This window comes from Lutra lutra, chromosome 13, assembly GCF_902655055.1.
Source record: "Lutra lutra chromosome 13, mLutLut1.2, whole genome shotgun sequence".
NCBI lineage: Eukaryota > Metazoa > Chordata > Mammalia > Carnivora > Mustelidae > Lutra > Lutra lutra.
Window position 1 is genome coordinate 93,244,280 of NC_062290.1, and position 13,879 is coordinate 93,258,158.

The 13,879-nt window shown below is 62.2% G+C and overlaps 1 protein-coding gene across 1 annotated transcript; it reads right to left on the reverse strand.

Moving 5' to 3' along the window:
• Positions 1–965: 965 nt before the first annotated feature.
• On the reverse strand, positions 966–9,106 carry PPP1R26 (protein phosphatase 1 regulatory subunit 26). Its single transcript, XM_047700414.1, is given in 3 exon segments — positions 966–4,590; positions 4,593–6,536; positions 8,454–9,106. Coding segments are annotated over 2 exon segments (3,519 nt in total). The 5' UTR covers positions 6,019–6,536; positions 8,454–9,106; the 3' UTR covers positions 966–2,497.
• Positions 9,107–13,879: the final 4,773 nt, after the last annotated feature.

Genomic DNA, 13,879 nt, shown 5'->3' on the forward strand with positions numbered 1-13,879 from the left:
GGAAATTTGTCAACACCGGGGAGCACCTCTCTGTCGAGAGCACGGAGAAGCAGAAGCCCCACGGATCCTGCAAATAAACTGTTCCCTGCTCCCAGTCGGCCTCGCCCAGAGCAGCCGTGGCTGTGGTTTGCAGACGTCAACGGTGTCTTCGGCAGGCCCTTCAATTCAAGTGGAGGGACGGGGAATCAAGGTGCAGTGACTTTCCTGTCTTTACAGGGGCGCGTACGGGGCTAGCAACTTAAAGGCCTGGCTCCCCAGGGCAGGTGTGTCTCAGCTTGGGAAAACCTGCTGACAAGTCTGATTCAGCGCCTCTGCAGGTGCGGGCCGTGGGCATCCCACCTAACCGACAGCCCCCCCCCCCCCCCCGCCTCCCAGACACCTGTGCCCATTCTTTCCGGAAAGATGCAGTGAGTCCCAGGATGCCCTATGGGAAAATCAGGCCTTTCCCCTTCTTTACATTAAATGAAGGAACCCCGTAGCTCCCGGAGACGGGAGGGGGTGGCTTCCCAAGGATCAGTTTGACTTGGTAAGGCATCATCTCTCCGACTGCGTGGGAGGGCGAGCCCCTGGGGTCGGGAGCTGCAGCTCCCCGGACTCTGCTAATTCGCTGTGGTGCCAGGCTCCACTCGCTCCCCCCACCGCAGCCCTCCTTCCAGACAGGCTGAGGGACGCCTCTGGGCTGGCTCCAGCATGCGCCAGAGGTGAGCTGGGGTTGGGGCACAGAAGCAGGAGGGTGACGGGGGTCCCGGGGATGGGCCCACACTGCCCAGGAACTACGTAGCATGGGGGTTGGCCCCGTGGGGGTCACGGGAACCCGGGAGGCAGGAAGGAGGCAACTGCAAAGGGAGCTGGGTCTGGGGGAGACCCAGCAGGGGCGAGGGGTGCCCAGGGCTAAATGCACAGGTGGGCCCCCTTGACATCACCCCACAAAGGCCAGTCCAGGGAAGACAAGCTTCGAAAGCCGATTCGTGAGCAGTGTTTGATTTATTAGCGTTTTTAAAAATCCGGTTCTTATGTACAAAACAAGCTGATTTTTGTTTTCAAGTGTGAAGACCACTCTTTAAAAATTAAACTTAAAGCATAGATTACACGAATTGAACTGTTTTTCCCCGGAAGCACCTAAGTGAGTAAGAACCGGACAGCGCTGGCAAAGGCGCCCGCAAGCGTCCTGGGCAGGCTGCGGCGCGGGTGCGGGAGTGCCGTGCGGCTAAATCCCGGAAAATTCACTCGCGTGTTCAACGCCGGCTAAACTGAGCTGCAAAGTCAACCTTGCTCTGAGTCCAGCACAGCCAAACGGCAGTGGAGAGCCGTGAAGACTGGAGTCACTGCTGGAAGTCTGCTGGACGGCCGCACGGCACCGCCGTGACCGCTGAGCGCCCACCTCGGGGGTTGCCTCTGAGCAGAAGGCACGGGGAGCCCCGCTCCTCTCCACCCGGCAAGGCCCTGCAGCTCAGCTCAAACACACCTTGAGGCCGGGCGCCCCGCCCGTGACCATGCACCGCGTGGGGCCAGGCCCTGGTCCTGCCTGGGGAAGGCAGGCCCTGGGAAGGCCACCAGGCGTGTCTGCTGGGTGGTGTGAGCCCACCTTGATGAGGCCCCGATCCCGGGAGGGTGCAGGGTCTTGTACCCGGCGCTTGCAGCGTTGGGCACCAGAACCGGCCAAGTGGCTCAAGCCTTGTGTGTTCCAGTGCCCAGGCCAAGAGGAGGACATTGAGAACACACGGGGTGTCTGTTACCCTTCGGATCTGTGACTAAGACTGGGGAACAGTGGCTCCCATAAAAAAGAGCTTTATTGAGCTGCTAGAATCACGCAGGGGTCGCACGGGGCTGGGTGTGAAACGCCACGGCTCAGATGTGGACCTCGTGTGCCACCGAGGCCTCCCGTGGCATTTCCACATGCAACAGGGGACGGCCAGTCGTGCGCTCGCTGGCCTTTGTGCTTTGAGATGTTTTCCAATTGAGGCCACAAGTGTAGAGTCCAGAGGCCTCACTCTGGCCTCGTGGGCCCAGGGGCCTTTATGTTAAATTGCTGTCCAGCAGCTTCCCAGCGGAGACTTCTGTGGGTGCCTTTGTGACTCTCAGGGCGGGCCGGTGGCGACTGCGACCTTCCCCGGGCGCAGCCAGCCCTTGCCAGCAGCAACTGCCCTGAACTATCAGAGTCAGATCACGTCACCCCTGGCTACGATGGTCCCATGTCCGCTCGTCTCACGCTCGCCTGGACACCATGGAAAGCCGCGGCGAGGCCCGCCCTACAAAATCGGACAACGGTTATCTTCCAAAAATATTTTTTACAGCACTTAAATAATTTACAAAAAAGCTACAAAAATCATATATTCCAGGACACATCCGTTAAATAACACCATCGCTCCCAATGCACAGAGTATATACAGGGCGGCGCAGAGTGGCCTCTGGGTTCTGTCCCGGGGTAGGGAGTGTCACGCACACGCAGGGGCACAAGCGGGTCTGCTTCCCAGGAAGACGGAGCCCGCGAGCGGCCTCATGGCTGGAGGGCTTTGCCCTTTGCCCCCGAGCCACCGCCCTCCTCCACGGAGGTGTCACTGAACTCGCTGGAGTCACTCCCCAAGGCCTCCTGGGCCTCACTGCCTCCACCGGTGGCCCCCCGCCTGTACCGCAGGTCTAGAACGTCCTCCTCGGAGCCCGAGTTCCTCCTGGCGTGCAGACCACACGCCGCCTGGGACTTCCGGCCGGGCCAGTGTCCCCCCTCTTTCTTCGTGAGCAGGGGTGCGCTTCCAAACACGGGGCTGTGGCCGGCCGGGGTCTCTCTGAAGGCTGAGAAGGCCGGGCCCTGCAGGGGCAGACTCAGGGGTGGGCTGAAGACGCCGGCCTGCTTGCCGCCCCAGGAGACGCTCTTTCCAAAGTGGAACAGCTGTGTGGACAGCAGCGATGAGAAGCCCGTGAAGGGCAGGCCTTTCTTGGGGTCCTGGCCCTCCTGCCCCTGCTCTCTCTGGCCGCCGAGGCCCCCTCTCCACACAGCCTCTCTGCCTTCTGGGCTCAGCGCCCACGTGCTCTGCAGCCGACTCTGGTGGGCGAAGTTGGCCCACGGGAGGGCGAGGCTGGCCTGCGGGCTCCCTAGCCCATCTGCTCCCAGCTTCTGAGTCCGTGGGCTCTGGCCCTGGGTCGTCACAGCAAAGGCCACACCGGGGCTTTCTGCCCGGGTGCCCACTTCAGCTCGAGCAGGCAGCGAGCCAAGAGCACGTTCCCTGGCACGCTCGGTCCCTCTCGGGCTCTGATCTTTGTGGGTGCAAACCAGTCTCCGACCAGCAGCTGACCCTTTGGCAGACAGGGCCCCCGCCATGCTGGTGTGCCTGGCCACGGCTCTGGGGAGGCAGGCCTGCTCTGTTCGGGGGCCGCTCCTCCCGCCTGGAAGGAAGGCTCTCCCCGCACCCCCCGGGCCTCCGGCCTGTTGAGGACTGCCCCTGCCCCGCTGGCTCCGCGTGCACACACCGGGATGAGGGGCCAGGGCGGGCACCGGCCCCTTCCGGCACGGCAGCTCTGGCCTAGGCACACTCCCCATCCCTGGGGCGGCTGGGCCCCCTCCTGGGGCTTCCGAGCCACTCCCGGACTCCTTGGCCTTTTCGGCCAAGAACTTCCTGATCTCTAGCTCGATGCTGTCATCACTATCCACAGAGCTGCTGTCCTCGGGCGGAGGCTGAGGGCTGGGGGCTGCACCTTGAAGTTCGCAGGTGGCGGCTTCACAGAACAGATTCCCTTCAGACGCTCTTCTCCGGAGCGGGAGGGCCGGGGGCGCATCGCCGGGGCCCGCGCCATCTGCTCTGGTTCTCTCCGGGTCTCTGCAGGAGATGCTCAGAGCCTTTTCCCCCAGGTTCTCCCTGTTGTCTTTTCTGGGCTTCGAGAGGCAGCTTTTCAACAGATGGGGGCTTCTGTCTGTCCAGTCCCTCCGCAAGCCACCGAGTTTATGCAAGAACTGGGGCTCGGTGGTGCTGAACCTGACCTTCCTCTTGCGCGCGGCCCTGGGGTCCCTCCACCTCTTCTTGAGCCTCCGCCTGGACCGCAGGAGGTCCTTGATGGCGGAGTCCAGGTCCTCGTCACTGTCCAGGGAGCTGCTCTTGTCCTCAGAGCTGCCCTGCTCACCAGCGCTCGGCGCTGGGGCCATGTTCCCATGGCCAGGCCACACACTGCCCCCGGGGCCACCGTGCTGGTCGCCCACCTCACGGGGCCTGCAGGGGATGGGCTGGCCCTTGGTCTGGCCTTCTGCCCTGGGGGCCTGGCCAGGCTGTGCGCTCACTGGGCTGTGGTCAGGATCCCGGGCGCCCTCCTGCACCATCTCTCTCGCTTTCTTGGGTGTGGACAGTGGCCCGGCGTGGCTGCCTCCTCTGCGTTTCCTTTTGCAGCTCAGCGACAGGCCCAGCGTTTTAGAGCTGGGGACCCTAGGGCCAGGTGGCGGTGCTGGGCTCAGAGTGGTCTGCGGGCAGCTCTCCGCTCGGGCCAGCCAAGCTCCTGACTGTGCCTTCAGAGCCAGGAACGTCCGGATTTCCTGCTCTATGCTGTCATTGCTGTCCACAGAGCTGCTGTCCCCATCGCAGCAGGAGGCACGGTCAGGGGGCAGGAGAGTGGGCCGGCGGGCAGGGGTCTCTCACTGCCCACTGCAGGGGCCGGCAGGATGGTTTTGGAAATGTCCAAAATTGCTTCGGCACACATCAGCTCAGCGGACGTGTCTGCCCGGCATGGCGGCCGTTCCGCAAGCTCGTTTTCAGCAGCTCTGGGATTTCTGGGTGGCTTGGAGGGGTGGGCAGGGTCAGGGCCACCTGGGCTGAGGTCCGCGGCCTTCGGGGCTGTGGGCTTCCTCCTGCCGGGTGTTTTCCTGCGGGTTTCAGGCAAGGTACCTTTGGTGGCATGGCCTGTGCTGCGCGAGGGAGGGTCGGGCTCCCTCCCCTCCCCACCCAGCATTCTCTGCGGCGGGTCTCCGCCCGCCTCCTTCCTCTTCTCCAGCTGGTACAGCTGGATGGCCTCCTCAATGCCATCATCGCTGCTGGAGCCAGACGCCCTGGACACCAGGGCTGCGCTCTTGGCTCGCGTGGCCCTCCGCCCAGGGCCAGCGCTCCTCCTGACCACGCCTTTACTCTGCGCTGCTTCTGCAGGGCGGGGGTCCGTGCTCTCTGGCTCGGCAGTGGCCTTGGACCTGAGGCCTCGGGGCCTCGCGCTCACCTTGGCTAGCCTGGGAGGTTTCCGGAAGAGAAAGTCCTTGCAGGCTCCCATCACTTCCTGCTGATGCGTCTTGACTGTCGGCTCTTTGCCGGATCTAAATGCTGATCTGACCACGTTATTGCTGAGGTCTGGTTTCGCGTCCACAGAAACCTCACATCTTGGGGTCTCGTGTTGCCTTTTCTCGTTCAGAAACTGTTCGATCTCTGCCTGGATGCTCTGCTCAAAGGAGTCGTCGCTGCTAACGCTAACCGGGGAGGCAGAGCCCCGGTCTCGGCCGGCTCCCGCGCGGCTGCCAGGAGTGCCTCCTGGGCTGGGTGCCAACTTCGGGGGACACGGGGAATTCAGGGTGCTACTCAGAGGAACTTCTGGTTTGGACCGCCTGCCCCCCTCCGTGGCCCCAGGCAGCTGGGCGGCCCCGCTCTTGGCCTTCAGGTACTCCTGGATCGCTTCCTCGATGTCCCGGTCCACGGAGTCATCGCTGTCCGAATCCAGCACCAAGGGGCCAAAGTCTGCGGCTTCCTCCACCCTCGAAGGGACAAAATCAGTGCTGAGACCACAGGCAGTAAATGTGGGGGTGGCGGCCAGCCTGGCGTCCTGGCCTTTCTCTGCTCTCTGGCTCCTGTGCACGGCAAGCTCATCGCTCATGCCCAGAGCAGCCTGGTCGCCCTGGAGCGCGCTGATGACCATCTGCACTTGGGCACTCACCGAAGCCCTCGAGACGCCCTCCTTCGGCTCCGAGAAGCACCCAGGAAACCTAAAGCTTCCTGGTGTGCCGAAGGCCTCCCATTTGGACTGGAGAGCGACCACAGGAGGGGCGTTCATGAGAAACATTCTAGCAGACGGGGAGGGGCGTGCGGAGTGGTGGGTCTTTATTTTTCTGCCCCTTTCACATCCTGGATGGAAAGAAAGGACTCTGGTAGGATGCCATTCTGCTGGGCCACGCGGCCACGGGGGAACCGCCTGCCGGGCCAGAGTCCAGAGGGCCGGGTCAGAGGCTGACACCAGGCGAGCTGGGGGCGCCGGGCGGGTCACTCATGCTTCCTGGCCTTGCTGTGCTCTGCGGCAGGGGGAGGCCAGCTACGGAGACTGAGTGCTGGACCCCTCTGAGCCACGGGCACCGTGTTCACACAGGACCACACGCCAGCGTCCCCTCCAGGCCCACGCTCCTGCTCTCGCCGTCCATCTTCTCTGTAAGGGAAATGGGGTCTGGTCACAGCCGAGGCCGTCGGGAGGCGCCGCGCGATCAGGTCCACACGTGCTTCTCCTCGGGTCACAAAGAAGGGCTACGAGGCTCTAAGCGTAGGGGGACTTCGCGGGGTCGTTTCATTCTTGATGCGACAAACAAGCTCCTGAAACAGAAAGTGACGTGAGGTGAGCCATTAAGAAACGATTTCCCCGAACGTCCCAAGTCAGTCATGTTAAAGCCTTTTTATTTAAAAATGTCAGACGTGTATCTGTCAGGCAGTCTCATGGGCCCGGACTGCTGTGTCTAGCTAATTAGCAGAGAAGCAGCCCCGGACACTGTTCTGTGCCCTTTTCCATCCTGTCTGGGTACTCCGGGTCCCACATCTCAGGCCGAAGGTAGCTTTGGGCTGGTCTTGGGAACAATGTCAAGGCCTGCTCGCACACAGCCTTTCCGTTAGAGGTCAGGGACCACCGCTGCAGAGGGGAGCGCTGCATGCTCGGTGAAGGGTCACGTAGAAAGTGTGACGCGTCACATAACCATTCCTTCCTAACCTGTTGCTCCTGCTTCTCCTGACCACCCGCACCCCCTCCCCAAAATGGGAACGTGGAGCACACGGGATGCTGGAGACCAGCTCTGAAGCACCTGCAGGCACAGGGAAACGACCACGACCCCATAACGTGCCACGCTGGGCTGTCACCACCCTTGCAACCTCACCAGGCGGGCTGGAGTGGGCCTGCCTACTGGCTTTGCTTTCGACATGAGCCCTCCTCCGCCGGGAGCTTCTGTCCCGACAAGCACATCATCTTGTATCTACACACTCGGTCCTTCCTGAGACAGCGTGGCCGGCCACCTGGGCACAGACATACCCAGGCAGGTGCCACTAGCGATTAACCAGAGGGCACCGTGAATCCAGAAGCTCTTTGCTACTGTGGATTCAGGCCCAAAGAGTGAAACTGTCATGTAAAAGCATTTATTGCAATTCCTTGAAATTCTCAAGGCCACTTTAAGGGGGACGACATCGCAGCCAACGTTTGCAAAGCATTTCAGGGATTTTGTCGTCTTCATTCTCCCTACCCCCCAGCATCCTTTGCCCACTTTTGAAATAGACTTTGGACTGCCACGGTAAAGAAAACCAGAATCATCTGCTACGGAGGCTGAAGGTTCAGCTAGTAAAGGTTTTTTTTTTTTTTTTTAAAGAAAGAGCATGAATTTAAGGGTTTGAAACTCAAGTTTGGAAAAACTTAATCCTCAGACCAAAGACTGTTAATTCACAACTATCCGGTGCCCGCCCACTGTCACACTCAGGGTCCCACTGCGGCCCACCGCCTTTCCTGGGACGTCACCCTCTGGGGAGGTTCCCCATTCACAGAGCAGTGGGGACGACAAGGGTCAGGAGAGGGTCTCTGCACTGGCCCGGGGGACCTGTGCCCACACTGCTCGCTCATTGTTCGAGCTGCCTTGGCAGAATGACCGAGATTCCGAGACGTTCGCGTCGCGTCGGCCTCGGTCTGTGAAGTCTAAACGGAGAATGTTAACTCCTTAAGTCGCAATAACGCGACCTTAAAAAAACTGGCCCGGGGATGAAGGGAAAGGCGCTGGGCTGCTGGCGAGAAGGCTGGTCTCTACTAACCATGTTCCCCACACTCCCCCAGGGCTCCCGGTGAGCAAAGTTCTGAATTGTCAAATCCCCTCCTGCAAGACTGAGGTGAAAAATTCAGAGGGAATCTCCAGCGACAGCTTGTGCTTTAAAACAATCAACTACGTAAGATGAATCATTATGAAAAACTCCCCAAAACTATACTTGGAGAGAACCGTGAGCTGCGGCTCGGGGCTCCGGCTTTGTCAAAGGGCCGCCCTGTACCCCCAGAGGCCCGAGCCAGGTGTGCACGGAGGCTGTGGGGGCACCCAGCCCTGCACCCCAAAGCCTGGTGGTGCCGACGTTAAAAAGCAGCGGAGGGCACCCGGACACCTTCTGAGTCTCCACACCAAACCCCAGGGAGGACCGACTCTTGCTTGGGCTCGTCACCCGCACAGGCTGGATCCCTGCACCGAATGTCCCCAGATGCATCTCTCGGCTCACCAAAAAGCGGTTCAGCTCCTGGTCTTCCCTCTCGGGTGGCAGCTTCCCCACCCCCGGGTGCGGGAGAGAGGACGGGCAGGGTACCAGGCCCCAAGGGAGGGCCAGAGCCCCAAGTGGGCGTGGGCCTGCCGGGAGGTGAGGCTCTATGGGGTCGCCTCGACCCCTCCCCGGGTGAAGCTGCCAGGCCTCCGCTTGTGACTGGGAGCGCGGGGCGGGGTGTGGGGGTGGAGACCTCCCTGCCGGCCCGGCCCCCTCACGCCCCAGCCCCGGGGCGCCCGGCCAGGTGCGCTCGAGCACCTCCCGCGGGGCGGGGCCGGCCTGCGACCGGGTCTGTGCCGGGGATGCGCGGGGACCCGGGCGCCGGGGGCCGCAGGGGCCAGGGGCCGGCCGGGGCCCCGCGACCCTGCCGGAAGCCGCGGCCCGGCGCGGGGCGGAGCCGCCTTTCCTCCGGAGGGCCGGGCCCGCGGCCGCGCTCGGGGCGGGGAGCCGGGCCAGGCCGGAAGCGCCGGCCGCCCGGCCTCACCTGCGCGCACCTGGGCTCTCCCGCCCAGCGCCGCGGCCTCCGAGGGACGCGGGGCCGCCTCGGGGGCGCTCCCCCCGCCCCGGCCAGGCGGTGGCCCCGGCGCGCCCGCCCCCCGGCCCGGCCGCGCTCGCCCCGCCCCGGCCCGCTGCCGTCCCCGGCCCGCCGCTCGCGCGCGCGCGCGCGCCCCGGGGAGGGAGGGGAGGGCGGAGTGGGGAGGGGAGGGCCGGGCAGGCGGCGGGGCCGGGGGGCGGGGCGGGCGGCAGCGGCGGCGCCCCTTCCCCGGACCTACCGGCGGCCGCGCTCCGGAAGCCGTGCCCGGTGGCTGGGCATCATGGGAATGGCACGGCCGAGTTCCGGGGGAGGCGCGCGGCCCGCCGGACCCCCGCCCGCGAGCGCGCGCCCACCTGCCGGCCGACCGCGGGGCGCCCCCGCCCTCGCCTCCCCACCGCCCGGCGTCCAGCACCGCGCGCCCCGCGCGCCCCCCGCTTCCCCCACTGCGTCCCGCCCGCGCGCCCACGCTCGCTCTGGCCCGGGACGCCCCCGCGCCGGGGAGTTCGGGGTGGCTGACGTGTGACCCCCGCCCGCCCTGCCGGAGGCGGGGCCGGCGCTGGGGGCCGCCCTGTCCCTGGGGTGCCGGCGCGGAGCGGCGCGGGGCGGGAGTGGGGGTGCGCGCGCCCAGTGAGTGCTGGAAGGTGGGGACCCGTAGAGGCGGTCCGTCCTGACGTCGGTGCTGCGATGACCCGATGCAGTGTTACTAGAAGTTCCTCCACGAGTGGCCACTGTGTGCCTGGCACCGAGCCCGCGGCGCGGTCCTCCTGCCCCCCCGCGCGGGAGTGTGCCCTGAGCTCCGGGCTGAGCCTGCTGGGGGCCCTGGAAGCCGCCCCACCTCGGCCCCCCCAAGCCCACGTTGCCCAGGCTGCCTGCTGCAGGGCCGGCTTTCTCTCCAGCAAAGCTGCCCAGGCCGCCAGCCGCCTGTGCCCTTAGCTGTGGCGCTTGCTCTCACCCGAAAGAGATCAGGAACCCCAGAAAGCTGAGGCTGGGCCAGTAACCCGCCCAGGGAAGCGGGGCAGGTAGGAGTCCGCAAGGCAAGCATGGCTTAGCCCCTCTGGAGCTGGTCTCTGAGCACCTGGGAGTGCGGGCCCTGGGCCTGGCCTGTGGGGCTGGGGTTCTGGCCTTGGGGGGATGGGCAGTGCGTGGCTGGGTTTGTGCACAGACCAGCAGCTCTTTCAAAGGGGCAGAGGCATGTGGAAGAGACATCATCGCTGATGGCCTGTTTGCAGAGGGGAGGGGAGCTGGTCTTCAGAAGCGCCCCGAGGGTAGGTCAGGTTCTGTTTCTGCTCTCTTCCCAGGCCACGGGACCTCCTGGCTCAGATGCCCCTGCTCACAGCCTGTGTGTTGTGGTGACTGTCTGTCTGGGTGTCCCCGCTGGCCTCCTTGGCTTCCGCCCAGATGCCTTGGGGCGGGGGAGCTGGGGTTCCTTTCCATCTAGTGAGTTCCAGAGGTTTCACAGGATGAGAACCAGAGGCTTTTTCTCATAGGGAGTAAGGCGGGGGGGCAGTTCTAATCTTGCGGGTCTGGGGAGTTTGGGGGCCAAGTGTCAAGAAACCCATGAAAGCATTGTTGTAATGCTTCCGTGAGTTCCTTTAATATACCATGGTTTTCACTGTGAGAGTGATAGGGGTTCATTACAAGGAGTTTGAGAAGACGGATCTCATTAATAACGTAGCTATGCAGAGATACGGACCGTAACTACTGTGGCATGTTTCTTTACGGTTTTTTTTTTTTTTTTTTTTTTTTTTTATTTGACAGAAATCACAAGTAGGCAGAGAGGCAGGCAGAGAGAGAGGAGGAAGCAGGCTCCCTGCTGAGCAAAGAGCCCAATGCGGGGCTCGAACCCAGGACCTGGGATCATGACCTGAGCTGAAGGCAGCGGCCCAACCCACTGAGCCACCCAGGCGCCCCTTCTTTACGGTTTTTAAGCGGCGCCGTGATGAACATCTCCGATGATAAGGTAGTGCTGCCCCCCCACCCCTTATCCGTGGGGGATCTGTTCCAAGACCCCCAGCGACTGCCTCAAACCATGGAGAATGCCGAGCCCTATACGGACTCCGTCGTCTCCCGCAGGGCCAGAGCCGCGGTCGAGGTCAGCTTGTACACGAGGCACAGGAAGGGAATGAGGACGCAGCTGATAGTAAAATAGGGCCACCGTAACCGCGTGCCGCGATAGAGTCACGTGGCTGTGGTCTCGCTCTCCAGATACCACGTTGCCCTGGGCTCACCCTTCTTGGACACCATGCGAGGACGAGAGGCCCACATGGCGGGAGGAGGGAGGTGCGGGGTGCAGGTGTGTGGTGCAGTGGGAAGCCACTGTGGGCTCGGGCATCCGTCCGAAGGAGGGTCACCTGCGCCCGGACCGGGGCCGCCACGGGAACTGAGGTGGGGGCTGCTGTGTGTCATTGGAAGTTGCCTGAGTAAATTCCAGAAACTGACACTGTGGGGTGACTACCATTCATTTTGCCAAGGTGTCCTCCAGAGGCGCCAACTGGTGCCGTGTCCCCCACTCTGTCCCCGCAGCCCCTCGTCTCTTCCTGGCTGCACTGCACGTTCCGTCTGGTCTTGGAGAACGGGCCTTTTGTTGCTTTGATTCCATGCCTTTGGCTGCTGGAGACATTGAGCATCTCGACTTTGCTCGTGGCCGTTGGGAAGCTTGCCCGTACACGTCCCTGCATGTGTTTTGTTTTCCTCCTGGGCTCTGTGTCTTCCTCTGACCCCAGAGCTCTGTCTGTGAAGGGCTTTAGCCCATCTCTCCCGGGCACTTGCGTGCACCACATTGATGTTTCTGTTCATCTTTTAACTTTGGAATTCAGCTTCTGCTTGTGACGCACCAGTTGTGAATGTATGTGTGGCCAGATCCATCGGGTTTCCCAATACGGGCTCTGGCTCTGGGACGAGGCCTAGGGCAGCTTTCACCACACCAAGATTTCATCAGCACTCACCTGCTGATGGCTAAGTTTCAAAATATGAGAACTGTGTAAGGCACGAGGGGGACGGGAGTCCGTTGGAGGAAATCAGAAGCCAAACCTGTGGTGGGAAGAGACAGTCTCTTCAAAGCGAGAGCGTTTCTCCATGTCTGTCTGGAGCACAGCCTTCAGATATGCAGGGACCCTCCCCACGTGTGCATGCCCAGCAGGCACACACCCAGCCACACACGCATGCCCGCGCTCCGCACCCCCACATGCATGCACACATGCACACCTCCATGCAACCAGCCACGCACATGCATGCGCACCCCCACCCCCACATATGCACACACACACGAATGCATGGAGGCACACACAACACACATACACGCACGTACACCCCCACACATATGCACACGCATGCCCCGCAGGCACACAGCCACAGATGCACGCACGTGTACACCCCCACACACGCATGTGTGCACTAACACACACGTGCATACACATGCACACACCCACAAGCACAAACAGGTACACACCCCCACATGCACACCCACACGCACACATACATGCATGCACACCAACTTGCATACACGTGCACACCCACACACATGTACGTCCACCTCTTGCACGTAACACATGTATGCACCACACGCAACACCCACCCACACATGCACACACACACATGCACGGATGAACCGACACATGCACACACATGCACACGCTTGCACACCCCACATGCATCTGCGCACGCACTTGCATGCACGCGTGTATCTTCAGCTTCTGGAAGCTGTACCTCTTTGCACGGCAGCTTCGTCATGGGAAGGATGAGAAGACGCATCTGGTTTTTATCGAAACTGTCCTGGTGGGGCGCCCGGGGGCTCAGTCGGTTCAGTGACCAACTCTTGGTTTCCACTCAGGTCCTGACGTTCAGGCAGGATCCAGTGCCCCGTCGGGCTCCGCGAGCAGCATGAAGGCTACCGGAGCTTCTCGCTTCCTCTCCGGCCGCCCCCCTCCCCTTGCACTTGGTCTCTCGCATCAGTCAGTCAATCTTTAAAAACAAACAAACAAAAATCCTATCCCGTCCTGAGAGGGTCTGTTTCCCTTCACAGAATTCTGATGCTCTCGCAAACGCAAATGAGAGGCGCTCCCGACTCGAGGAAGCTGGACCGTCCCCGGAGCCCCCGGAGACCCCGTCACCCTGCTGCGTCCCCGTCTGGCCGGAGGTCATGCTCACACAAGGCCTCCAGGGGCATCTCTCCCAAGACTGTTTCTGGCTCATCAACACAAAGGACCCTCCAGACCACCAGCAGGGTCCGTGACGTCGCTGTGGGCACGCGGCTTGCTGGAAAAGCATGAAGTCGCCCATGTGCCCCCTGGGGAGTGGGTAGGGGTGGCAGCAGGTGGCGGATGGAATCCTGTTCTCAGGCTGTGGGGAGCGACCCGTTTTGGGGACCACACCCGGCTATCTTACCATTCCTGCTCACTTCTCTCATGCCCTTCTCATTCCAAGGTCATGGGCGTTTTGGCTTTCCTATGCACAGAACTTAGGTGATTTTTTTAGTATGCGGGGTGACGATCCGGCCCGCGGGTCCCTCCCCGAGCCAGGGACGGGGGCTCGGCCTGCTGCGGCCCATCTTCGGAAATTCTCTTTCTCCCAGACAACTGTAAAAAGCTGTCACCTCAGGAATGGCTTTTAATGGCTTTGTTCAGTTTTACTTCTTGAGTGTCAGGTTCTTAGAATCGGCATGAATTTTTCCCCGCGTGTCACTTGCGATTTCAGCGGCCGGCATGACGCTGGGATTGCCTGTTTACAAGGTGGCCTCCGACCTAAGAGCCCAGCGGAAGCCCCCTGAGATGCCAAGGTTCCGGAGGACCCCGTGCGTCCGTCCTGTGTTGTGAGACAAGAACACGTCACCTCACATTTATTCAAGAGGGACCGG